At 35.5% G+C, this 26,124-nt stretch overlaps 1 protein-coding gene across 1 annotated transcript in view; it reads left to right on the forward strand.

The window, feature by feature from the left end:
• DHX15 (DEAH-box helicase 15) overlaps positions 1-26,124 on the forward strand; it is a 57,797-nt gene that overhangs the window by 20,648 nt on the left and 11,025 nt on the right. The window contains exons 4-10 of the mRNA XM_082727453.1: positions 7,572-7,731; positions 10,163-10,381; positions 15,205-15,372; positions 22,315-22,401; positions 23,691-23,840; positions 24,232-24,340; positions 24,843-25,034. Of these exons, the coding sequence (XP_082583579.1) occupies positions 7,572-7,731; positions 10,163-10,381; positions 15,205-15,372; positions 22,315-22,401; positions 23,691-23,840; positions 24,232-24,340; positions 24,843-25,034 (1,085 nt within the window). The remainder of the gene's footprint in view (positions 1-7,571; positions 7,732-10,162; positions 10,382-15,204; positions 15,373-22,314; positions 22,402-23,690; positions 23,841-24,231; positions 24,341-24,842; positions 25,035-26,124) is intronic.

Genomic DNA, 26,124 nt, shown 5'->3' on the forward strand with positions numbered 1-26,124 from the left:
TTTTTGACGTAACTTCGTAGAACTATATAAATTGAGAAATACAATGCTAGCATTATAGACACTGAAGACATTAAGTTAGTGATGAATCCAGAAATAGCCAGATCACCTACAAGAGGTAAATGACTTCATTTTTAACTGACTTATGTGGGGTTTTTTTTTCTTTTTGTACACAATTATGTGTTCTTTGATGATAGTTCTTTATTTTTATGCTTATGGCATAGAAATAACTGATACTGGAAGAAATTATTGGAGGAAGGTAATTTGAGGACTCTTGGTACCTACTGAATAACTATAATAGCAATCCCTGTGAGCATGTTTAAAAGTTGGTAATTGACCATATCATAATGTTGGCATTTTAACGCATGGTAGGGTGTGGGTGTTCAGGCTTCACTATTCATAGTAGTGAAAAGAGCTGTATTTTATAAAGTCAGTATACTATATATAGTTTTCTTCTAATGAAGTTCTTGGTAAGTGCAAGCTGTTTTAGCTTTGTCATTTCTGTTTCTTTTACTGTTGTCATTCAAAAAGTATTCTACTGATAGGGCTGCTTTTAAAGTAATTTCTACACCCATCGTCGGAATCAAACTCACAACCCTGAGATCAAGAGTTGCATACTCAAATACCTACTGAGCTAGCCAGGTACCCCATCTACTGATAGGTGCTGATTTCACTTGTATTGTTCTAGAACAGTAAATATAAAGTTGCCTTACTCTTTTTAATGACTGTATAGTTTGTTTTATTCTATTGATGGGCATTCAAGGTTTGTAGTTTTGCTATTAAAAATACTTGCTTGGGTACCTGGGTGACTCAGTCAGTTGAATGTCTGCCTTCTGCTCTGGTTGTCATGTCTAGGTCCTGGGATTTGAGCCCTGCTCAGTGGGGATTCTGCTTCTCATTTTCTCTTTCCTTCTCCCCCTCCCCCTGCTTGTGCTTTCTCTCTCTCTCAAATAAATAAAATATTAAAAAGAAAAACATGTGCTGCCCTTAGTACCCTCCTAACAAAACCTGGTACACACATTTTTTCACACATTGACACATATATGCCCAAAATGAATTCCCTACAAATGAAATTGGTTGAGTTACAGGGTTATGTTTGAATTTTATTATATTGCCAGATTGCCTTTCATAGAGATTTATCTACTCTGACCAGTAAGGAATGAGCAAATGAATGTTTGTTTCTGTATCCTTGCCAGCATTGTATTGTGGAACTTTTTTTTTCTTTGTCATTATTTTAAGTGAAAAATGAAATATTAGGTTTTAATTTGCATTTCTTTTGTATGAAATTGAGCTTTTTACGTGTTATTTATGAGCCATTTGTGTTTCTTTTTGAGCTTAGAGTAGTGCTTTTCTCATTTTTCCTGAAGTATTGCTACCTGCTTGCCAGTTATTTATAAGGTGCTATTTTAAAATGCATCCCAATCCCAGAGAAGGTAAATTTGAAAAAAATGTACAGTATTACAGGATTAATGAAACTTGGTGTTTGTCCATCTTTCTGTGGTTAGTTGGCTTTTTTTATATTGATTGTAGGAGCTCTTAACAGAATTAGCATTCTGGATATCAGCTGCAATTTTCTTAACAAAATTGGCCTTCAGGATTTAAGTTCCAATTTTTATTCACTTTGCCATGTTTCTTTGCTTTGTTTATCACACTTTATGCCATGTAGAAACTTGAATTTTATATAGGTGTTTTGAATTAATTGAAGATGTATTCAGTTATTGAACAATTATTTGAATCCATGTGTTGTAGTATTTTTGTTTTACACATCTTTGATCTATTTGAAATTTTTTTAAGCAGATAAAAGGTTTGAGGTAGGGATTTAAGTAGGTTCACACTCTGTGTCTCTTAACACATTCCTACACCAGAGAACGTAACACTAAGTTATTGGGGATTGTTTCCCCATGTAGGCACAGTTGTGCATTAGTTTTTGACATCCACTAAAGTTCTGAATAATCTTATACAGAGTTTGTTAAACATTTCTGGTGTACATTTTGGGAAACTTTCACCTATGTATCTATTTTCTTTGAACCAGACAAATTGAGAAATTTTTCAAAAAATTATAAATATAAACAGAAAACTAAGTAATACCTTCGTAGTCTGTAATGTTTTATAATACTTTTTTCATGTTGGAATTGGTGTTATTGGTCAGGGTCAGGGTTGGCATTTGGCTTATAGTTGTGTTATGCCATTTGCATGTGCCCATTGCAAAAAAGAAATTCTCAAGATAAGTTCATACTACTCAGCACACTGAATTTTTTTTTGTTTATTTTATTAATTAAGCAGTCATGGTTGAAAATATAAACTGTTTCTGACTTAATCTTCAGGGATCTTTTGCTGCTTTAGGCATCTATTTAATCTGCCTCTGTATAACTTGATTTAGACTACTGCATCTCAGACTTTAGCAAGCATCAGACTCAGGAAAGCTTGTTCGAACAGATTGTTATGACTCCTCTTCAAAATTTCTCATTAAGCGGGTCAGGAGTGAGACCCAAGTTTTATATTTTTAACTGGTTCACAGGTGGTAGTACAGATGACTACTTAAGCAAGTTATTGTTTCAGAACTGAAGAACACTGAATACTAGCGTATCCAGTCAGAGGTAGAGTTTGACTCTCCTATTCAGTTTTCAATTATTAGTCTATTGTTGAAACTTCAAAATTAGGTGATCAAAGTTTTATTATTGTGACACCCTACTTTTCTGTGACTGATGCCTTACTGTGGTTAAATATTCCATTAGTACCGAGAGGAAGGTAGTAAAATTGAAGATGGCTATGGCCTTTATAGGATCAGCAGTAAAGGTTCTGCCTTTTTCTGTGCTTTGTGTTTGGTTGCATTTTCTTTTTAAATCAGAGGGCTTCATTTATCTAGTAGTATAGCAAATCATTGGGTGGCTTTTCTTTTTTCTCAGGGTTAATAAGGACCTTAATTTCACATACACATAAAATTCATGCATAATTTAAAAAGGAAACAAAAACAAGGAAAAGCCGTAAAGGATACAGGGGAACAGTTCTGTTAATACACAGATAAAGTGCTGTTCCATACAAAACAACAGAAAGAATCAGAATCAAGTCACTAAATATAAAGAAAGAAAATCACCTCAGATACTCTGCCAAAGTTGCCGGTAAATCTGATAGTGGCTTAATTAGGAGAAGTGTAGGACCTTTCTGTTTGCCTCTCCATAGCATAAATAAACAACAGTGACAACAGGTCAGAGGAGTCTCGATGGAGGGACAAACCCAGAGGGGGAAGGAAACCTGGGGGAAGGATAGGTGTGTGGTCTTGCTCCCAGCTTCCCCTCTGTTCTTGAAATAGGCCCGGTCGGTTGATTGGTTTTCATTATTTTGACATTTGACCTTTTGAACTTGGGTTTTTTTTTTTTTTTTAAGATTTTATTTATTTATCTGACAGAGATCACAAATAGGCAGAGAGGCAGGCCGAGAGAGAGGAGGAAGCAGGCTCTCCGCAGAGCAGAGAGCCTGATGTGGGGCTCCATCTCAAGACCCTGGGATCATGACCCAAGCTGAAGGCAGAGGCTTTAACCCACTGAGCCACCCAGGTGCCCCTGAACTTGGGTTTTAATCCACAGCCTCATCCCTTCTTGTTTTTTGCCAGTGAACATGTTGGTACTTTGGAGCCTCTTAATGTACTTTAAGAAAAGTTCAGTGTTCCTAAAATCAGCTGTATCTGTTGATGCTGGCACACTTGTAATTTTATCAAAACTTACAGCACTCATAGAAAGAAAAATTTACTGTGTAATAATATAACAACAGAAAACAGTGCCTGAAGTCTCGTAAATGAAAGCATGCCATAAAGGAATCGATGATTGTGGTGACACACAGCAAAGAATTGTCCCAAAATTCTCAAGGCCTAACAAACTGTAGTTTAAAAAAAAAAAAAAAAGTATGTTTTTCATATGTTAAATAAGATATACTAATGGAGACAGGATTAGAATTTTGAGGTGACTCCTGAGAAAGATGTTGGATGGCAGAAATCAGTTTTGGTACACACTTAAAAGAGAGCATTACTCAGTGTTAAAGTAAGATAGGAAAAGGATGTACCTGCATACTTGTTTTGGGGGGACACTTTTATGTGACTTCATCCGCTACTGGGTTGAGAGTTTTTGTTGTTGTTGTTTTTTGATGGACAGAGATCACAAGTAGGCAGAGAGGAAGGGAAGCAGGCTCTGTGCCGAACAGAGAGCCCGATGCGGGACTTGATTCCAGGACCCTGGGATCGTGACCTGAGCTGAAGGCAGAGGCTTTAACCCACTGAGCCACTCACGTACCCCTGGGTGAGGTTTTTTTTAAAAGATCTCTCTTTATATAGAAGATCCAGATGTACTTGGAAAGTCTGGCTCTGTTTCCTTGATTTAAAAGGTAATGGGCACCTGGGTGGCTCAGTTGGTTAAGCCTCCAACTCTTGGTTTCTGCTCAGGTTATGATCTCAGGGTTGTGAGAACAAGCCCAGCTCCGGCTCCAGGTTCACTCAGTGTGGAGTCTGCTTGAGATTCTCTTGGCTCTGCCTGTCTGGCTCTTGTATGTGCCTGTGCACACGTGTGCTCTCTCTCAGATAAATCTTTTTTAAAAAGGCCATCTGAGGATTGGGGGTCAATTAAATCAGGTTAGAAAAAGTTTGGCTGACTAAGAGCATCCGCTGCAGTCATTTCAGAGGACAAAGAAAGTAGTATAGTACTTATGTTTTAATATTCTAGTAAATATTAATATTTAATATTTACTCAGTAGTACTTTTGTTTTAGTATTACTGCTTATCTGTAGATCACAGATGAGCTTACAAACTACTTTTTTTCTGAATGTTTCCAAACCCCACCTCCACACCAGCTAACTTTTTGCTTATTGTATTTATATGTACATTTTTCTTGGACTTCGAGGAGAGTATAGTATGTTAGTATAGGAGGGGCTCAGGATTGGGGATCAGTACAGTGATACTTAGTCTTAAGATATTTAACTGGTTTTGAGATTCTGGGAAAGTTAACTACTAATAGTGAATTTTCTACACTGGGAAATCAGCAATATTGATTATATTTCTAAGAGACCTTTCATCTTTAATTACAATATTTATTTTAGAGAGTGCATGCACGCAAGTGGGTGAAAGGGCAGAGGAAGAGAATCTCACTGCTCTGCTAAGCGCAGAGCCCAACTCAACTCGGGGCTCCATCTCATAACCCTGACATCATGACCTGAGCTGAAACCAAAAGTTGGTACGCTTAACTGACAGAGCCACCCAGGTGCCCCTACAAATGTAATTTTTTCCGAAGCTTTCTATTACACAAACAGCAGACTTCCTACATTCCTGTCGTGCAGGAGAGGTAACAGTAACATCTCAGAATTAGATCACCGTGTGATGATCAAATGCTGAGACACCTGTTAGGAGTCTGTCTCTGGAGTCTGGAAGTCAGAGGGTTTAGTTGACCGTTTAACTTAGTACATATATTATACGTACTTCCTAATAAAACAAGACAGATAGGAGTTCCATTAACATACAATATCTGTATTCTGCCCTTTGCAGCATTTTCCCTCAGAAAAATCTAAAAGAATGAGCATTGGGGTTAGCTGTGCATGCCTCTGCACTGTTGTGGTTGTGTGAAGCTTGAGTGTAAGGAGGGTAAAGATCAAAATAAAGAGGGTGACTTTTTTTTTTTTAAACAAGTTTCAAGGAGTTTTCAAGTTAAAGCCTGGTATTTTTATCAGTTCTGTGACTTTTTCATATTTTTAGTATTTGAGATTGAGGTACATTTTTACAGTCTGAGAGTCTTATAAACTGGTAGCGATTTGGTGGTGGTTATTGCCTGTGAGTGCTTGAACTTGATCTAGCTGTACATATTTCACTTCAGATAAGTAATGCACTATTGTTGGAACTACATGTACTGGGGTTATTTGCTAATTCCATAAAATGCGTTTAAAAAGATTATCCTGGGATTCCATGTTGGAATGAGTAAGCTTGGATACTGAGCATGGTGTACATTTGATAGTATTTAAGCAAATATTTATTGTTCAAAGAGTAACCAGTTCATCCCCCCCCCCCCCACTAAAGAACAGACAAGAGCTTTGTGGAATCTGAGGAAGTTACACACAAGCAGATGATACTGTATTATGTTTCGCTACTGAGATAATGTGCAAAAGGATTGCCTATTTCATGTCAGTAATTAACAGCTGAAGTCAGGAGGAATTACTAAATGTCCTCAAATAGATCAGAGATATTTCAAAGCAGCTAAAGCAGCTAGAGGCAATAGTGTAGCTGATTCATGCACTATGCTGCACTGTCATTAAGCCATTGAGTCATATTTTAATTGGCACTGTTTTTTTCTTTCATGGTCTTAATATAAAATAATCTTTAGGTAATTCTGTGTTAATTGCAGAAATGTAGTTTACTTTTAAAAATATGGTCAAATAAGAAGCTAAAATATATAGAATAAGGATGGGTTTGTTTGCCCAAAGTCTTACTAAACTTAGAATTAAGTTAAAGTGAAATAAGGAGAACAGTTCACTTTTGCTGTACATTGTCAATTTAGTGAATTTAACTGCTCCAGAAAATCACATTAGCTAAAAATACCAAGTTAGTCCATGAAAGATTAGGTTAGACTAATTTGTAAAAAATAAAAACCCCAAAATGGTGAAGTTAGAAATGATGACGTCTCATTTTTTACTGCTTTTAAATTTGTAAATCATGAATTGAATGAACTGAGACTTTAGTCTATACAGGCAGACTTTGTTTTGTCCGTGTGCCAAACTCTAGGGATAGTTGTTTTCTCTTAGTGACAGTAGCAGCCAGAGTAGAATGGATGGGAGATAGCTGGCCCATAACACCACTTGCAAACCAAACCATCCTGCATCGGGTGCCATATTAGCTGTTTTATCTTGAGCCATCTCTAAACCTCCTTTCCCTCTCTGCATTGATTTAGTGGATGTCTTTGTCCTATTGTATCTCTCATATTTATCAACATTTCTGTAGTGCTAATGCTGCCCCTTATTCCATGAATGTATTCCTTTTTGTGCTTGCCATTATGTCATTGAATTGGACGGGACTGGGCAAACAGATGGTAGACTTTTGTGCTGTCTCAACCCTTTTGAACCAAGGAAGCCTGTTGGCTTAAGTGGGGAATTACTAATACGGCTTTAAAGAAAAGTGCATTTGCATTGTGGTAACATTTTAGTGATACGGTATTATAAAACAACTTAAAGTGACTTCTTAGTTTTGTTTTGGAAGTTGAACGTTTTTGTTTTAAATTGTTTTTGAGAAACTCACTTAAGTGATGCGTTTTGGCTTTGGCATTTGTATGAAACCATGTGTTAATTATATTCCATAAGCAGATTTAATCTCGTTTTCTTAATGCATTTCAGTATTACAGTCTCACCTGACAAAATTTGGTAGTGTATAGCTTGTTTGATACTCTTAGAAATTTTTATTCATGTTTAATTTTGCAATTGATTATGAAACAATAGCCCATTTGTTTTGGGAAAAATTTAATTTTGATTTTCCTGATGTCTTTGCATGTCATGAAGTTGAGTTTTAAAATGCTCTAAATGAACCTTGGCCAACTTGTTTTTTGTGAATATAGGTATATGACTGATGGGATGCTACTTCGTGAAGCTATGAATGATCCCCTTCTGGAGCGTTATGGAGTAATAATTCTTGATGAGGCTCATGAAAGGACTTTGGCTACAGATATCCTCATGGGTGTTCTGAAGGAAGTTGTAAGACAGAGATCAGACTTAAAGGTGAAATAATTTTTTTACTCATTTATTTCATTAAAAAAGGTATATTTAAAAAAACAGGATATATGCCAATCATTCTAATCACCTATAAAATACCAGTTGTAAAACAAGTAACCAGTAAGTACCTACATTGTTATTTTTCTTTGTTTCTAAGGTATGTAACTGTGTCTTCATGTGTGTTCTTGGTATGATTTCACTTTTTAGTAATGTATTTTTAAGCCAGATCTTTTCCATTTCTAACTTACCTGTTTTCTGGTGATCTAATAACCCTGCTCACCCTACCTTTCATTAAATATAGAAACCTCAAATCTTTGTCCTGCTTCAACATAAACACACCCATTATAACTCGTCATGTTGGGTAATAGGAACAGCTATACCCAGAACAAGCAAGCCTTTCCTCAGAAATGTGTTCACTTCACCTAGTTTGCTTGGGTTTTTCTTCTTTCTGTTATATTGCCACTACCCTGGCCAGTGTTAAACCGTTTATAAGGGCTTAAAACAGACTGAATTTTCTGACCTTTTTGCCTTGAGTTTAGGAAGTGCCTCTCTCTCTCTCTCTTTTTTTTTTAAATATTTTACTTATTCATTTGGCAGAGAGAGACAGCCAGAGAGGGAACACAAGCAAGGGAAGTGGGAGAGGGAGAAGCAGGCTTCCCGGTGAGTGGGGAGCCTGATCAGGGGCTCAATCCCAGGACCCTGGGATCATGAACTGAGCCACCCAGGCGCCCCATGAAGTGTGTGTCTGTACCGTTTATTGGAGCTTGGGCTGCTCATTCAGTTGTTAGCATATATGTGTTAACGGGATTGTACACGGTGCAGAAAGATTCTGGGTCTTAAAACAATTGTTATCTTAGTATGTTTTTGCCTATAAATTAAAATTACGCTTTTAAAGAATGTATTTTAAAATTTAATGCTGTCATTATTGATTAAAGTTTATGAACTGTTGAAGTTTTTGTTTTGTTTTAATTGAAGTATAGTGGACACACAATGTTATCTTAGTTTCTGATGTACAGCATAGTGATTGGTAATGACAACTCTGCATTCATTATGTTGTGCTCACCTCGAGTATAGCTACCATCTGTGACCGTACAACACTATTAAACCATTGCCTATATTTCCTATGCTGTACCTTTCATTCGCATGACTTATGCATTCCATAGGTGGAAGTTTGACACTTCTACTCTGCTTCACTTATGTTGCCCATCCCTCCACCCTCTTCTGGCAGCTACCAGTTCTTTGTATGTATAGGCCTGTTTCTGCTTTTTGTTCTTTAGAAAATCAGGTGTGGGTTATTAAAGCTTTTAAGAAAGAAAGTCAAAGTAGAAATTACTCTGTAGTAGAATGTTTTATGGGGTCTTTTTAAGTAAACTTTTTAATGGGTCCTGTAACGTGTGATTTACGTTGTGGGGGGTGGGGGTGACTGCCCTGTGTTGTAGCCCTTAACCCTAACCCCTAAATGGCCTTTTGTGGCTGTGGCTTTTTACAACAGTGTAGAAAATCCCTATGTAGGAATTTTTCTGAAGAAGTCATACTTACTCAAAGTGATTTGGAAGAAGGAGAAAATTTATACCTGTGCCACTGATTTTTTTTTCTTTTTTGCATTTCCTGTTTATTCTTGTGTGCAAGGTTATCATTTTCTGTCTTAATACAGTAGTAATTATACTGTGTATTAATGTTTTTATCAATCCCTTTTACATATTATGAAAACTAAATGTGTTAGGAACATTTTATGAACTTTGGGTTTTCAGGTATTGTTTCATGAAGATGTAGTTTATTGGATATTGAGTTTCTTTCTAATTTTTTAAAATGTTAGTAACTTTTACTATAGCTCAGCGTTTCTGTGTTTTTTTTTTTTTTTTTAAGATTTATTTATTTTAGAGAAAGGGAGCATGAACTGGGGGGAGGGGCAGTGAGTGAGAGAACAGAACTTTAAACAGACTCCTTATTGAGCTGGGGGTGGGGGATGATCTCAGAATTCTGAGATCATGACCTGAGCTGAAATCAAGAGTCAGATGCTTGGGGCACCTGGGTGGCTCAGTGGGTTAAAGCCTCTGCCTTCGGCTTAGGTCATGATCCCAGAGTCCTGGGATCAAGCCCCACATCGGGCTCTCTGCTCAGCGGGGAGCCTGCTTTCTCCTCTCTCTCTGCCTGTCTCTCTGCCTCCTTGTGATCTCTGTCTGTCAAATAAATAAATAAAATCTTAAAAAAAAAAAAAAAGAGTCAGATGCTTCATGTCCTGAGCCACCCAGGTGCCCCAGCATTTGATTTTTTTATAATTAATTTGTATGAGGATTTTTATAGGTTTTTAAATAACATATATAGAATATATATATTATATATAGAACAGTAACCGTTACTTATCTTTTTTCCTTAAGAGCATTTAAGAATCCTTGAAGACAATCTCAAATAATTCACTGTCGTTTTTTTTTTCCAGGTTATAGTTATGAGCGCTACTCTAGATGCAGGGAAATTCCAAATTTACTTTGATAACTGTCCTCTCTTAACTATTCCTGGGCGTACACATCCTGTTGAGATCTTTTATACTCCTGAACCAGAGAGAGATTATCTTGAAGCTGCCATTCGAACAGTGATCCAAATTCATATGTGTGAAGAGGAGGAGGGAGATCTTCTACTTTTCTTAACTGGTCAAGAGGTATAGTCATTATTTGCTTCACTATTTAGCCTTTAGCATATTAAATTATACAACTGTTATGAACTTGGCATATATTAACCATGTATTTCTTATCCCAAGTTTTAAGGTTTTTCTTCAAGTTGATTGTATTTATGTATGACATATATAACCCCTTTGTCTCTGTACTCTATGAATACTCTTTTGTACAGTTGGTGTTTGTTAATTATCCTAAGAATGTTAAATGCTTTTAGAATTTCAAGGTTTAGTGATTGCCATCTCAGCTTTGGAGAGACCTGAGTGGTAAGTAGTGGTGTGGTAAAGCAAGAACCTGAACCACACAGCTGCTGTGAAAATCAGATTGTCCTAGTCAGTTAGCTTTTGAGTGACTTGGTTGCCCATTCTACATCAAAAGAAATGTTTGTGCTTTTATTTGTTTACCATGCCTTTACTAAGGATTAGAAACATCACTGACATTTCTTAGTTAGAATTTACCTCATTTTAAGATACACATTTTATTCTCAGGTGCTGCATTTTTTAAATTTATTTCCCATAGATTTAAAGGTGTGCTGTGACATCCTCAAGGTAAAGTTCAGGAAAGAGCTGTCTGGATAAGAAAGTTTCAGAGAGCCTTTTACTAGAGGTTTTCTTAAGGCCTTGTCCTTTGTTTCAGTAGGTTTTATGAATTTTCTAGAATGTGATTCTCAAACTAACACACATGCAGATCACTAAGAAAATTTGCAGATTCTGATTCAATAGGTCTGGTGGAGTCTGAGATTCTATATTGCTAACAAGCTTCCAAGTAATGCTGAAGCTGTCCAGGGTTGAGTGGTGAGGTTCTAGAGTAGCGCTGTCCCCTCAGACCTTTCTTCAGTGCTGGACATGTTCTGTGTCTGTGCTGTTGAATATGGTAGTCACCAGAAATCTTACGGTTTTTGAGTATTTGAAATGTGGCTGTGAGAGGAGGGATTAAATTTTAATATTGCAGCATTTTTATAATTTAAATTTAAATAGCTGCAGGTGCCATCCCTTCTACTTCAGTTTTGTATGACCCACGAATTAGGAATTGTTTTTACATTTTTCAACAGTTTTAAGTAAGAACAAAAATGTGCAACAGAGATGATACATGGATGCAAAGCCTAAATTGTTTTGGCCCTTTACAATAAAAGGTCTGGCCCCTGCCCCAGAACATTTTTTCTGAAGTGTGGCCGGTGAACTGCCTGCTGAAGGAAGGCAAGCAAGTTCTTGGCCCTCTTGCAGACTTGCTGAGATAGGTGAAATCTTTGGTGAAATATAGCAATCTGCAACTTCAGTGAGGTCTGTGGGCCCTTTTTATATTTCCCTAGGTTTAAAGGTCCCTGTCCTAGAGGGATGTTTAAACCCACATAATTCCTGTAGTACATTAATGACACAACTATAAACACTGTTGTGGGGAATTGCCCTAGTTCTCCCAGATGGCAAATCAGAGGTCTCCTGTGTGACTGCCTGCCTCCATTGGAATGTAAATTATTTTATTTGTATTCAATTTCTACAGGAATGTTTGATAACACATAATATACCAGCAGATGCTATTGTTTTAAGAGCTATAAGTGTTGAGTAATTTTTTTCCCCTGCATTTCTTCAGTATTTATGTGAGCTATGATTTGTACCCCCATTGGCCATAGTTCTTTACTGTACAACAGGATTTTTCAACTTCAGCGCTATTTACATGATAGGTTCTGATCCGTTTTTTTGTTGCAGGGTAACCTGTGCATCCTGACATCTTTGGTCTTTACTCATTAGATGCATAACATTGTCTCCCCCAGTTGTAACAACCAAAAATGTCAGCAGACATTGCCACATGTCCCCTGGGTGGAAAATTATTCCCAGTTAAGAATCACACTTGTTCTTCTGGGAAATAAAATGTGTTGCAAATTCAGTTTTACAGATAGATCTATGTTGGTACTAGTCTTTTTTATGCATTTTGAATGGAAGAATTTTTATATATTTTGTAAGCAAGAGTACCAAATGCATTTTTGATGGCATATAAATGGTATTTAGGCAGTAATGCAGTCTTTAGGCAGTTGTATTCATTTTGTCCTTTTGTGCCTGGGCTCTAGTTCCCTGCTTCATCTAGAGAACTGCATAGTGTATTTTCTAAAATAGCCATTATGTTCAGATAACTAAACATATTAGAATTTTATCAGAAAGATCAGATGGTCTCATAGTGAGGACCTGAAAAGCTTTCCTACGCTTTAAGTTCTTGTACTCGATGTTTTGGCAGCTATGTATGCTGTCGTTGGGGAAAGGAAGGGAGCAAGCCCCATGGTTTTCAAATGTCTGCTGGAGTATGTTTCCAGTAAAGTTATTGACTGTGATTGTGAACTAGGTTTGCGTTTGTTCTGCTACATTTTAAAAATCATCTTTAGGTGACTAGTCTTGAATTTGAAGATCTTTAGGGAGAAAGGAGCAGAGTACCTAATGTATTTTGTTTCACTGATTGTGTTTAGTAAAGCTGACTTAAAGATATATCATATTACTGTTTTTCATATCTGTGAACCTATTTTATTTTCATGTGGTCAATTAAATGGTAATTTCTCTTGTTTTCATAAATTTGAATAGCACCTGTAAAATTCAGTTTTCTTAGGAAGTTTTAAAATGATTTTTAAGAGCATTTTACCGCTTTGACTGCTTAAACAATAATGCATCTGTAGTAATCTGAGTTAATTTGGGAGTAGGAGAGCAGTCTTGGTGAAATGTTGAGAAAGATTTGAATTCTAGAATAGTTTTTGGTAATTCTATGTTAATACATAAAATCTGGACTTGTGATTAAAATGAAGTGTGTTGCCTAGTGGAAGTCCTTAGGAGAGCTACACTTCTCAATTAGATAAGAACGATTATAATTGAAATATTAATTGTTTGTCAGGGATTACGTGAAGATGTTAAAACCATTCTTTAAGCAGCAGGTTATTTTATCTTTGATTTTGCTGAGTAAAATGCCTTTTCCATATACAGTGCGTTCAGCCTCCTCAAATTAGTGGTCCAAATTTATTTACTCACATATATTAATACTTTTGGGGCTGAAAGTCTTAAAAATTCTTGAGCTTCTGTCTCAGTAGTTAATATTGCTCATAAGTAAGCAACCCTGAGCAGATGGTTGCTTTATGCTGCTGAATGTCAATGAGCTTTGTGCTCTCCTTAACTTAATGTTGACTATGGAAGTTTGGTGAATTTTAGGAAAAATTTGTTGCAGTTTTAAAACTAAGTGTTTAGAACCTTGCTTGTGTGAAAAACAAGTGGTGTGGGACTTTTTCCCCCCTCCCATCACTAGGGATATCTTTATATCCCATGCAGTAGTGATTTTGTTTTATCTGTATACATATTTGACAGATTTGAAAGTATAAAGTTAGAATTATCTTGCTAAAATTCTGGAATCTGAAAACGTACACTGAGGCAGTTCGTTTTCTAAATGAAATCTGGAGGTTTAGAGACTTTGAAACTTCTGTTTTCTAGTCAAATATCTGGCTAAGTTAGCTAAATTAAAACAGTATTCTGAATATCGGCATCAGTTTTCATGTGTTTTTGTTTTTATTTTAGAAAAATCTAATTTGGAGTTAAATTCAAATCTTTTTTATTTGGAAGAGATCTAATTTTGTATTTGCATACCAGCAGGGGGCATTCTAATCTAGACACAGCATTTAAATGCTTTTTTTTTCCCTAAAAATACTTGTTTTGTTATATTTTTTTCTATCAGTCAGTAGCATTCTTTCATTTTCTTTTAGAAACTTCAGATTTCAGAGGGAAATATGAACATCGAATCTTCAATAATAATTTTCTACATGATAATTTTCAGCCCTCTTACTGTTTTTTAAGAGAACTGCTATGTTTGAAACAGAGGGTGAAAAAATCTTTTGGTCTTAAGTATCCAAAAACTTTGTATTTTTTAACATGAAAACAGAGTTACACTTTGATAAAATCATTTGAAGGAAGATAATTTTAGTTTAATATAATAAAAATACAGACTACATTTACCTGATAAGAAATTTTTCCCCCCTCTTTTCTTTAATCATTCTGATTTTTGAGTAAGAGATAATTTGTTGATACCTTCTGATTGGGTCGTGCCTTGGACAGGCTGCCAGATCATTTAACATACTTCTGAATTTAACCGAATTAATGCTTTAGTAAAAGTTAAATTGTTGCTCTCTCCCCGTGCGTGCCCCCTCTTTTTAAGTCCCTTTGCCACTGCTGTAGAGCCTCTGCCTAACCTTTCTTTCTCTGTCTCCCAACACTCTGAGTACTTATTGAGTCCTCTCTTTAAAACGTAGAGATGAATGCACATGCATTGGAAATTATTTTCTGTGGTCGGAAATTTTTTGAAAATGCTCTAAGTTATTTGGGTTACCTACTTTTAAATATCTGTGTTGATACTATAAAGGTGTTTGTTCTCATTAGGCACAATGAAGCAAATCTTCCATATAATCACATTAGTGATATGTGACATTAAAGCCTAATTGGCTTATTTAAAATATCTAGCCCATCAATTTCTTTTAGATTGTAAAAATTTAAAAGGTTATGAGTGCAGTTAAATATTCCTTGGTGAATAATTTTAATTTCAGTACAATTTGTTGGGAATTTAATTAGGACTTTTGACTAGAAGAAAAGAGTGTGGAGTGCCAATAAATAGTTGTCTATTTGAGTACAGAAATCAAAATTCCTTCAATAGTATTGGAAATCCCAATGAAGTTTATAACTTAGTTTTGATTTCCAAATTCAAAGTAAACGTCATAGAACTAATAAGATTATGATAAATACTTAAATGTTTCAGTGTGTATTTGTTTTGATTTTACACTCAGCCTTTTATTTTGTAGGAAATTGATGAAGCCTGTAAGAGAATAAAGCGCGAGGTAGATGATTTGGGCCCTGAAGTTGGTGACATTAAAATCATTCCATTATACTCTACACTTCCGCCTCAGCAGCAACAACGCATTTTTGAGCCTCCGCCTCCAAAAAAGCAGAATGGAGCGATTGGAAGAAAGGTTAGCATTGAAATATTCTCTATGAATGTTTCATTAACACAGAACGGTGAGATATGAAACTGTTGAATTTTTAAGTACTAAGTTACGGGTGGTGGTGATCTGAGTTGCGTACTACAAAATAATCTGTATTTCAAAAGTAAATAGAAAAAAAGTGTATTTTGGTGGAATTTTATTTTTTGACCTTAGAGTAGTAAGAGCACTGTTTCCATCCCCCACAGGAAACGCTTCCTTAGTAAATGGGTGCTTGGTTAGGGTGGGTTAAGAAAAGCAAGAGATGATCAAGTGTTGTCTTTCTCTCCATTAAGTCACTTGGCAAAAGCTAAGCACTTTTTTCTTCAGTGCCTTGGCTTCTGCCTAGAATCTTCTTAAAGACCTAACCAATTGTCATGTCTGTAGGTATGAAATAACTAACTGCGCAGATTTCTGATAATAGCATTCATCGTGCTGCATTGCATAAATATGTGGGTTTCTTTAGGGCAGGAATGCCAGATTCTCTTAGTATGGATGTCTGCCTGGCATAGGAAGGGGCAAGGGTTTTTCTAAACCTGTTTCTGGGCTCTTTGTTGGGAGGAGAAGGGGATCTGAGTTGAAGTTTAGTTTAAAAAAACTATTAAAAAAAAACTATGCTTTTATTTTATTTTGAGAGCTGGAGGTTCTAGTAGGTTCTTCAAAAATAAAATTACATTGTTTGGAAATGTTTGAAAAACATTAGTGGAATTAGTCATTTATTAGGTTAAATAGCTGCTGAATATGAATTTTGGTAAGATTCTTAAGGTTTTTTTTGTAAGTGGATATTATTTACGTCATCACTTTGGAGGATTATTATCAAGGATTAAGTTTTGTGTACACAGACTACTAATGTATCTAGAATAAACTAGTCCCTCATGGTAACTGCTATAAATTCCTTGAGTATATTCCTGTAGAAAAAACTTTTGAAATATTACTTAGGTATGATTTATTTGTCAGTTAGATTTGGAAGTGATTGCTTTCTAATTTCTATATTCAGGACTACCAGATTCCCACAACTTTTTCTGCTGTTTGTTTCAGTCTTTTTGCTAATGTTTATCATTACTGAAAAGTTACACATTATAAAGATTCTTAAATATATCAGGGCTACTAATACCTTTATATGGCTGTGTAAGTTAAATGAACTAAATAAATACATTTTTCAAATTGAAGGAACCTACCAAAAGGATATACAACACCAGCCTAGTGGAATGTAAATCAACAAGCGATTGATAGGGAAAAAAAAAATCAGCTTCTGAGATTTTCATAGATTGGCTGGAGTAGTAAATATGACTTTTTTAAAGAAACAGTGTGATCATAGCTTCATTATGTTGAACTTTCCAATTATTTTTGTCATAGTGCTGTCTATAAAACACATTAAAACCTTTTTTCCATTTAAAATTTTTCCATCTTAAAATGTTAATAACATTTTACTTTATGTGCATACTCAGCTTTGGGGAAAACTTGAAGTTCTAAGTGATAGCTTTAGTATGTAATTTTGAAGTTGAAATTTTTGACTGAAAAGTGCTTATTCTCTTTGGAATTTTTAGCTTAATTCTGTATCAGTGGATGTATAAATAAAGTAGCTGTTTTCTTAAACATTTTTATAATAAAGAATAGACTGTAGGCAGATAATTTTTAATTTTTCTTAAAATCATGTACACTCTGTATATCTGCATTTAAGATTAGATTTTTTTTTTTTTTAACCACTGAGCAAGATTTGCCGTATTTGTGTATCTTTTCATATAGCTCTTTTCATACCGTTTTTAGGTTACTTTGAGAAGTATGGGCCTGAGCTTATTGAAATGTATTTCACAAATCTGAGTTCTTTACTGTTAATTATAAGTTTACTGGAAATTTAGTTTCAGTCTGGTATAAGTCCAGTACATGATACATTTTGTAGGATCTACAACTTAAGCGCATGAATTAGAATTTAACTGTATTACCTTTTGTGTTCTTGTAAATCCCAAGGATACTGAGGAGAATTTTGTCTCACTGAAAAGAGTGATTTAGCAGTAGTTGCATATATGTGTGTTGATGGCCACAGATGATGAGGGGACCACTGGCATCCCCAGTGGGTGGGCTCACTTTGGGATCCCATTGTGGGCTTTCAGTTCAGAGTCCAACGAGGGGTCATAGTGCTGCTTCATCTACTGGTGGTATTTCATTCAGCTAAAACAATAGGATCTCTTGGTGGGGAGTCATATTCTCTCTTGGCATGAATGAGCTTCATCTTAGACGCTGAGAACACTGTCAAACACACAGATGCGTACAAGCACCCATTCCCCCGCTTGCGGCCCCCGCCCCCAGCCATGATCCCAGGAGAGGGAGGGAGGACTTTTTGGCAGTTGGATTGTCAGTCTCATGTGGGGCATGTTTAAGGAAAAATGAGCAGTCACAGAGGAGGATTCACTCATCTAGTCATGTTTTTGGTGCTGGATGGGGAAACTGCCTGTAAGAAGGTGGGAGTGTCAGCTGAGAATCAGAGTGAGTAGAAAATTTTTCTGTCCAGGCACCAACTGGCGCAGGAAGAGCAGGTGACCAGCAGACCCATGGCTCTGGCTGGGTTAGACAGCTGTCTGAAGGATTGTTGGGACTGTGGGGAAGGAGGATGGGGAGGAATTAAGATGCACACAGGTTATGTGAGGGAAAGTGGTTGCATACTGGAACAGGAAGAACTGGCAGTTGGTTGCTGTTTTCCTGTTGTCTTTAAAAAGAAATGTCACAACTTTGATAATATCCTTCTTATAAAATAAAGGACTAGAGGCCAAGGCTTCCTTCTTCTGTCATGAATTCATTATTCTGCCAGTTTATAGAATGGCGCGTTTATTCACAAGTGTGAATTCACTGTCAGTGACTAATACTCACAACTGATTTAAAAGTACGACAGAATATTTAGGGATGTATGGTCTGCTTCCAGTTGTGTAAAACCAAATACGATTTGATTGATTTCTTTGTTAAATTTGTTCTACTAGAAGGATAATAACATAAAGTAGAATGTAAGAAGTTAAAATGTTTGGAACAAAGAGAATATTTAATAGGTGTTTAAAAAATTCTGCCAGAATAAGTATGATTCTGTATATTTGGACACATTTTGTGAGGGTAGTACCTTATTTGTTATCTTACTGATAGTATTAATTTATGTAAAATAGAGTTTATAATGTGATTGAGGTAAAACCTACAAAGCAGCCTTTTAGTATTAAAGTTTTAAAATGTAGACTATATTAAAGGTAAAGTTTTATAGGCATTGGGGACTTTTTTTTAAATTTTTTATTTTTTATAAACATATATTTTTATCCCCAGGGGTATTATCCCCAGGGGTACAGGTCTGTGAATCACCAGGTTTACACACTTCACAGCACTCACCAAAGCACATACCCTCCCCAATGTCCATAATCAGACCCCCTTCTCCCAAACCCCCTCCCCCCAGCAACCCTCAGTTTGTTTTGTGAGATTAAGAGTCACTTATGGTTTGTCGGCATTGGGGACTTAACTAGCATTCCTTTTACAAATAGTTACTGAATTCCTTTTATGTGAGCTTCTAACACAGCACTGCTGGTGAACTGTTTAAAAATTTTTAATGATCGAGAAAGGTTGGGAATGCATGTATTTTTGTGAGGGTAGATCATTTTACTTGTTTTGATCATGCTTGACATTTATTCAGATATTTGAGGTTAAGTTCAAGCTACAGTTTTGTATAAACATTAAAGTTTACTCATCAGTAAATTACTTATGTACATCTTTTGAGTACGTCTTAAAATTGCTATTTAATAGATTTGGTGTTATTAAAACCTAGTAACTATTCTTTGATTTTGTTTAGTTTTCATTAATTTTGTCCATACAGATAGCTGATTTTTCTGTGGCTTATCTTACAGTTTACTAATTAACATGGCTCAAAGCATACACTGCTCAATAAAAAAGAGAAATGGCCCTTGTGGTGGTGGTTCTATAGTTTTAAAGAGAGGCTTAATGATCCACTATCTGAAGATAACTTGGTGTGGTACTGCTGGGAGGTGGACAAATAAAGAAGTTAATGTCCTTACTGAATTGGTGACCCCCACAGAGTTCCCTGGGGACTAAAAACCAAACTAGTTGAACCTAAATGCATTATTGTGTCCAAATAGAATTCAAGTAGAGCAACTCAAGTACTCTCAGTTCTACTACTTTGAAGTGGAATTATTGAAATAAATCAAAGTAGATTTCATTGCAAGGCATGTTATTGAGGTGGAAGGGGATAAATCTAGATAAAGTTTAATCTTAACACACTTAACATAAACACATAAAATGTGTCAAACTTTTTCCCACAGGGTTTATTCTATATTTAGGGGTTATTTGGGTTATTTACCTGAAATAATTGCTTGGTCAATGAGGTTTGAACACTTTTTAAGGCTCTTTGAACACTTACTGCCATGTTACAGTCTAGAAATCTTGTACCATCTATATATATTTCCACTGGTCATATGTAGGTCCCTTGACAAATTCAGGATTACTTTGTGTTCTGATCAGTTCCTAATTAGATCATGTGCCACTTAACATCTAGAACATACTTATGGCTTGCCTTACTCTGTTGGTAAGTTTTCAAAGGAGCTAGAAGACTTTTACATCTCACTTATTTGTTCTTGTGTATTATGTATGTGTGTTTTCTTTAGACCTAGCTAGTATTACTTCTCCAGCTCTAGTAATAGAGTCATTGGCAGAAGCACCATGAAAGTCATACAGTTACATGAGTTTTTCCATTTTTTGGTCCACAAACCTACTTCCCATGGTTTCAGAACCCTGCCCTTTTTCTCAAAGATACTTTAATACCTGCTAAATCAGTATGGTAAATAAGTTGTATTCAGAAAAAATTTTATTACGTTAAAGCTTTTCTAACCAATTTACTTTAAGCCTTTGGGAAAAAAGCTTGAAAGTAGTCATACTTCTCTAAGGTCTTTTTTAACACTACTGTTTTAGAGTTTGATAATGACATGGGGTTTGCCAGGTTGGCATAATCCTGTTAAACACTTGTGGAATCACAAATCCACACGTCCTTGTAAGTATTCTGTAGTTTGTCACACACTCACCATACCCAAAGACGCATGACCACTGAGTAAAAGTATTTTGTAAAGAAAAATGATTTTCAAATAACCGTAAAGAACCAGTTGAATCAATAAATTTTTATCACATTAATTGTATTCTGTTCTACAATAAACATGTGAAATGTATTTTTTAAAAATTTCTTCCCTGGCTTTAAGTATATATCCAGAACTGTAACAGTTTCACCCCAGAATTCCAGAAAACCATAAGACCTCTTATATAATCAGGAGCATGTAGCTGGTTCTGTAATAGGTTTATAAGGACTTTCTACATTTATTACCTAATTTTATTTGTTAATAGCTTTGGCTTAGCTAGATTAATATGCAGAAGTTATAAAAGGAAAGGTTTGGGAGTCTTAAAACCTTTCTGCTATAACTTAGCAACCTAGGTTTGCTTTCCGGCTCTGCCACCACTCCTAAATTCATTGCTCCTTCCAGCACAACACACATGACTTTGTAGAATAATATTCAACTCAGGATATTTATTCAAATTCACCTGTCAACCTTATATACCTTGTTTATGTTTGCTTTGGTTTTAATTATTGAACCGTGTGCGTGTTGTCTAAATGTACTGAAAAATATATTTCAGTAACATCAAACGGCCCGTGTTTCTTACCCATTTGCTAGTCTGCAGTCTTTGCAACTGCCCAGTACAAAAAAAAGAAGGATTCTGGTTTTATATGTGAATGATTCTAAAATATTACCCCATCAGTGGCTCTCTAGTAAGTTTTGGCAGTGTAAGTCCTTTTCGTTTCTTAGATGAGCCTATGGGCATTTTTGCTTACATGCCCTAGTTTAAGCGCAACCTTCTATTGCTAGTGTTCTACCCTTCTTTATCATCCCACCTTACAGTTGCCAACTCACTTAAGTGCCGTTTTCTCGGTAAATTTCCTTGGTCTTTGCTGTGGAAATAAACCCTTCTTAAGTCTCAGAGTGATTTTTTGGTGTCATTTACACTGTCCATGTCTGAGCTTCCTTTACAAGCGGTGTGAGTAGGCCCTGTATCTGACTCATCTACTATGTCATTTGCTTGCATATACAGGCATTTTCAACTAATGGCAGTTTTCTGTTCCTTAAAATCAGATGTTTGGAGGAAAAAATACTAATGAGTATCCCATTTACTGTTTAAAAAGAAAAATTATGTGACATGTTATTCTCAAACCCCAACCAGTTTCCTAAAATAGATCTAAAGTACATCGTACACTTAACATACACACAACGATCATACTAGTATGTAAATGCTATAAACATTTTCCCCTGGCAGTAAAAGGTCCAAGTGATTAACACTTGGTTTGTATGCCGTGACATCTTTGAGACCGTACACTTGCTAAAACATCTGCATTCAATTCTGATGATCTGCCAGTTCTTGGATTATAACTTGAGATTTTCTCCCCCCATTGCCTCCTGTGCCATTTTGTTTAAAATGTTGAGTTTTGATGATGCAAATTTCCTTTGTAAATATTTCCAGAAAATATTGGAAGATATACATGTTGTGTGGACTTTGGGTAATAACCAAAATAATGTTCTGTCAGAGAGACATTATAAATTAAGCTTATACTGTTTCATCGATATTTTTCTTTTGATGCTATCCTTACATTTAAATAATCAAAACAATGTGATTGACTGATAACCTGGAGTAATATCTTTCTTTGAAAAACGAATTTGCTGTGATGGACTAAATGAAATTTTGATTTAAGATCTTAAATATTAATTTCTTCATATTGCATTGGCCATTGAGGATGAAACCTTATTTTTAGTTTACTTACTGGGTCGATATTCTTTAGTGAAACTTCATGGCTTACTGTTATCTCAGTTTTACTTGACTTACTATATAATTTATATACCATTAATTTCTTAACAGGTAGTTGTGTCAACTAACATTGCAGAGACATCTTTGACAATAGATGGTGTGGTATTTGTGATTGATCCTGGATTTGCAAAACAAAAGGTACATAATTTAGTACTTTAGTTGTATTCTTTATTAAATTGGTGTTAGCTTAAGAGTTCTTACTGTCTACTCATTTAGTGAGTACAGTTTACTTTTTAGAATTATTTTTTTCTTGTCTTGTGTTTTATTTTCAGGTGTTGGTGATAATGAACCTTTTCTGTTATATGGATCTCATGTATTAAGCCCACGCATAATGTTTAATCCTGGGTTTTGTATTTTTTTTTCCCTGTTAAGGTTAATTTGTTTTTTGTTGGTGGTGGTGTTGGGGTTTTTTTCGTTGTTGTTGTTCTTTATTTCTCTGTAGCACTGGCAAGTATTTTGGTTTCTGCATTCATTTAAGAAGTATGGAGGTTGGGATGCCTGGGTGGCTCAGTGGGTTAGGCCTCTGCCTTCAGCTCAAGTCATGATCTCGATCTGGGTCCTGGGATCGAGCTCAACATCGGGCTTTCTGCTTGGCCGGCAGCCTGCTTCCTCCTCTCTCTCTGCTAGCCTCTCTGCCTACTTGTGATCTCTCTCGCTGTCAAATAAATAAATAAAATCTTAAAAAAAAAAAAAAAGTATGGAGGTAGTAATTAGAGGAATAGGATTATCATTCCTGTAGATTGGTCACTTACCGAAGGATATCAGTGTTTCTTTTATGTGCCAGGCATAGTACCTGAAAAGCTATTAATGTTAACCTCTAGTTGAACAGTGCTGAAAACCAAGCAGTTCGGTCAGAGGAAGTGACTGCTCAAGAAATATTGGGGATGTTCTGTAATTCACAGATCTTCTGTTACATTTGTTAAATTTTGTAGGTGTAATTGAGAGAATTTGTTCCATGTATTATTCCTGTTTCTGATGGAAAATTTTCTCTTTAAAGTGGCAGTGTGTAACTGACTTTTTTTGGACTAAATTCAAAATACTTTTCTTGATGTTCACTCTGAACATCAAATGTTGAAATTGACAGATTCTTTTCAGGCAGAAGCCTTTAAAACTGTCTGCTCTATGAAAGCAAGGTAAAACTAGGAGAACTGAAAATATTTTCAATTAAGAAGAGTAAAAGTGTTAGAAGTTTTGTGTATAATAGGTAAGAGCCTTTCCATGTTAGCTTGGATCTTCAGAATGATGGAGTCAGAATATCTGAAAGTTAAGGCACAGGGTAACCAATTCTTGGTTTCTGTCTCTGATTTACAGCCTTCATCAGTACTACTTTATTTTGAGATTAACTGTGGACTTTGTGTACTTCTGTTAGATTATAGTTTTGTGGTTAACTGGAGAAAAAATTCTTAACATTATTTTTATTCCAATAGGTATACAATCCTCGAATCAGAGTTGAGTCTCTCTTGGTAACAGCCATTAGTAAAGCTTCAGCTCAACAAAGAGCTGGTCGAGCTGGGCGTACCAGACCTGGGAAATGCTTCAGACTTTATACAGAGAAGGCTTATAAAACAGAAATGCAGGTAAGGGGTTTTGCTGTATCCTTCCTATTTGTGTGGAAGGTTAAGTTGAATTTGTTACCAGAAGAAAATTGTTCTATTTACTTCATCTTGTCTTTGGCACCATAAGCTCTTTACTTTTTCCCCTAGTGAGATTTATGTTGTAATCTAGCAGTACAGCTCTCTGTTACAGTTCTAAGTTGAAGGAAACAGTGGCAGTAACACTTTCAACCCTGTAAAGATAGTTCACAGGAAATGTCTGATTTCTTTCCGGTATTTTTCTCATGTTGATTGGTGGTTTAGAAGTAATGCCAAAGTAAATAGCTAAAGAGGCAGAGAACAGATATGTTTTGTTTTCTGGAGCAAGAGGATTAAGGCATGTTTAACAGAATAAACATTCTTGTTTTTTTGCTAGGATAACACCTATCCTGAGATTTTGCGTTCTAATTTAGGATCAGTTGTGTTACAATTGAAGAAGCTTGGTATTGATGATTTGGTGCATTTTGACTTTATGGATCCACCAGGTATGAATTCTCAAAGCCTGTTTTAGCAAACCTTTTAACCAGAGTTCAGTGTCTCTGCATCTTATTCATTACACACATACCCCTTATTTTTTTCTTCCAGTATCATCAAGAAGAGTCTCATATGGTAGCATTAAAGCTAAAAGAGTGACAACTATCTGAGAAAGTTCTTTTTAATTTGTTTCTTTCTTTGGAATAACAAAATATCCTGGGAATTATTGACTGGGCAGGAAAATCAAATTTCTGTTTTTTGTGTGTGTTGTTGTTTTGTTGTTGTTGTTGTTGTTTTTAATGTAGGAAAATGACAGTTTTAACTATGCAGGAAAATTTTGCAAGTTTATGTGATCCATTGTTTGCTAGATCTCTGTAACTGAATTTGATGACAGTTTGAGTTTTGAGTTTGGTCCACTGTAGAATGAAAAATGAGATGGCTTCTAATAGTTTGTACTTTTTCACATTTTTGCTTATTAAAGCAGTTTGTCTAATAGATTGCCTTTTCTCCCAGCTCCTGAAACTCTGATGAGAGCCTTAGAACTTTTGAATTACCTGGCTGCTTTAAATGATGATGGAGATCTGACTGAATTGGGATCCATGATGGCAGAGTTTCCTCTAGATCCACAGCTCGCTAAAATGGTTATTGCAAGTTGTGACTACAACTGTTCTAATGAGGTCCTATCTATTACTGCTATGTTGTCAGGTAATAGAGGGAAAGGAACTAAAAAAAGCCCAGCTCTTCACAGTTTGGGTGGACTTCACATTTGGTTTTGTTTTTTAATATCTAGTATGATAGTGGATTTTATAGTTGGTTTCAAGGAACTCATTTTGTTTCCTAAATCTCTTGTAAAAAGATTTATTAAGACATAATATTTACAAAAGTAAAGTAATTGATTGTGCACAAAATCTAGTAAAAGCATTGGCTCTCTTGAGTGCGAATAAAAATTGCAATAAGAAAAGAACAAGTCTGAACACAATTGTAACGGAGTTCTTTGGTAGCTTCATCAGTTTTGCGGTTTATTACTGAAAGCACAAGAAGAAATTCGTTCTAGTACTTGGCACTATTAAGTGAGCCTGGGGCAAACCCAAACTATCATTTAAATTGAGCTTTTCCTACATACATAAATATGTTTTCTAGTGGCAGTCAAGCAAACATGAATTTCAAAGTTAGTATCAAATAAATAGAAATAGGTATGTGTAATTTTAGGCTTAAAATCAGATGAGAATTCTTTTACAATGGCAGAAAACACTTGATAAAAGAAATATACCTAATAGATAATATTGCTAATTTTGGAAATTGGAACATTAAGCTGAACAAATCATGCTGTTTTTAGTTAACAATAAAGCGTAATCCACAAATGAATTATAACTTGGAAATTAGACCTTCCAAAAAGAAGAAATATGATTAACAACTTTACACTGATTCTTATAGCTAAAAATAGAAGACATTTCTTGTTTTTACTGATGATCAAAGTACTTTATACTACTAGTTCCACTACTGGGGAGAATGACTTCAGTTTCAGAATGGTTTATTCGTCTTTATTATAACTTAATGCCTCAAATAATTCAAAATTTATTTAGCATTAAAGGATAAATTGAAAAATTTCCTAAATACAAAATTTTGGCTTAGTTTAGATGTATGGTATGTTTTAATGGTGTGAATTTTTTATTTAAGAACTAGCTAAAAATGTTTTTTTGCAGAGTTATGACTGATCAGACTCAGAGCAGATGGGCAGGGCAGTATCGAATCATTTTAATAAAATTGTAGTTTCACTTGCGGAGGTGGTGGTAGG

This window comes from Mustela nivalis (assembly GCF_964662115.1).
Source record: "Mustela nivalis genome assembly, chromosome: 4".
NCBI classification, from domain to species: Eukaryota; Metazoa; Chordata; class Mammalia; order Carnivora; family Mustelidae; genus Mustela; species Mustela nivalis.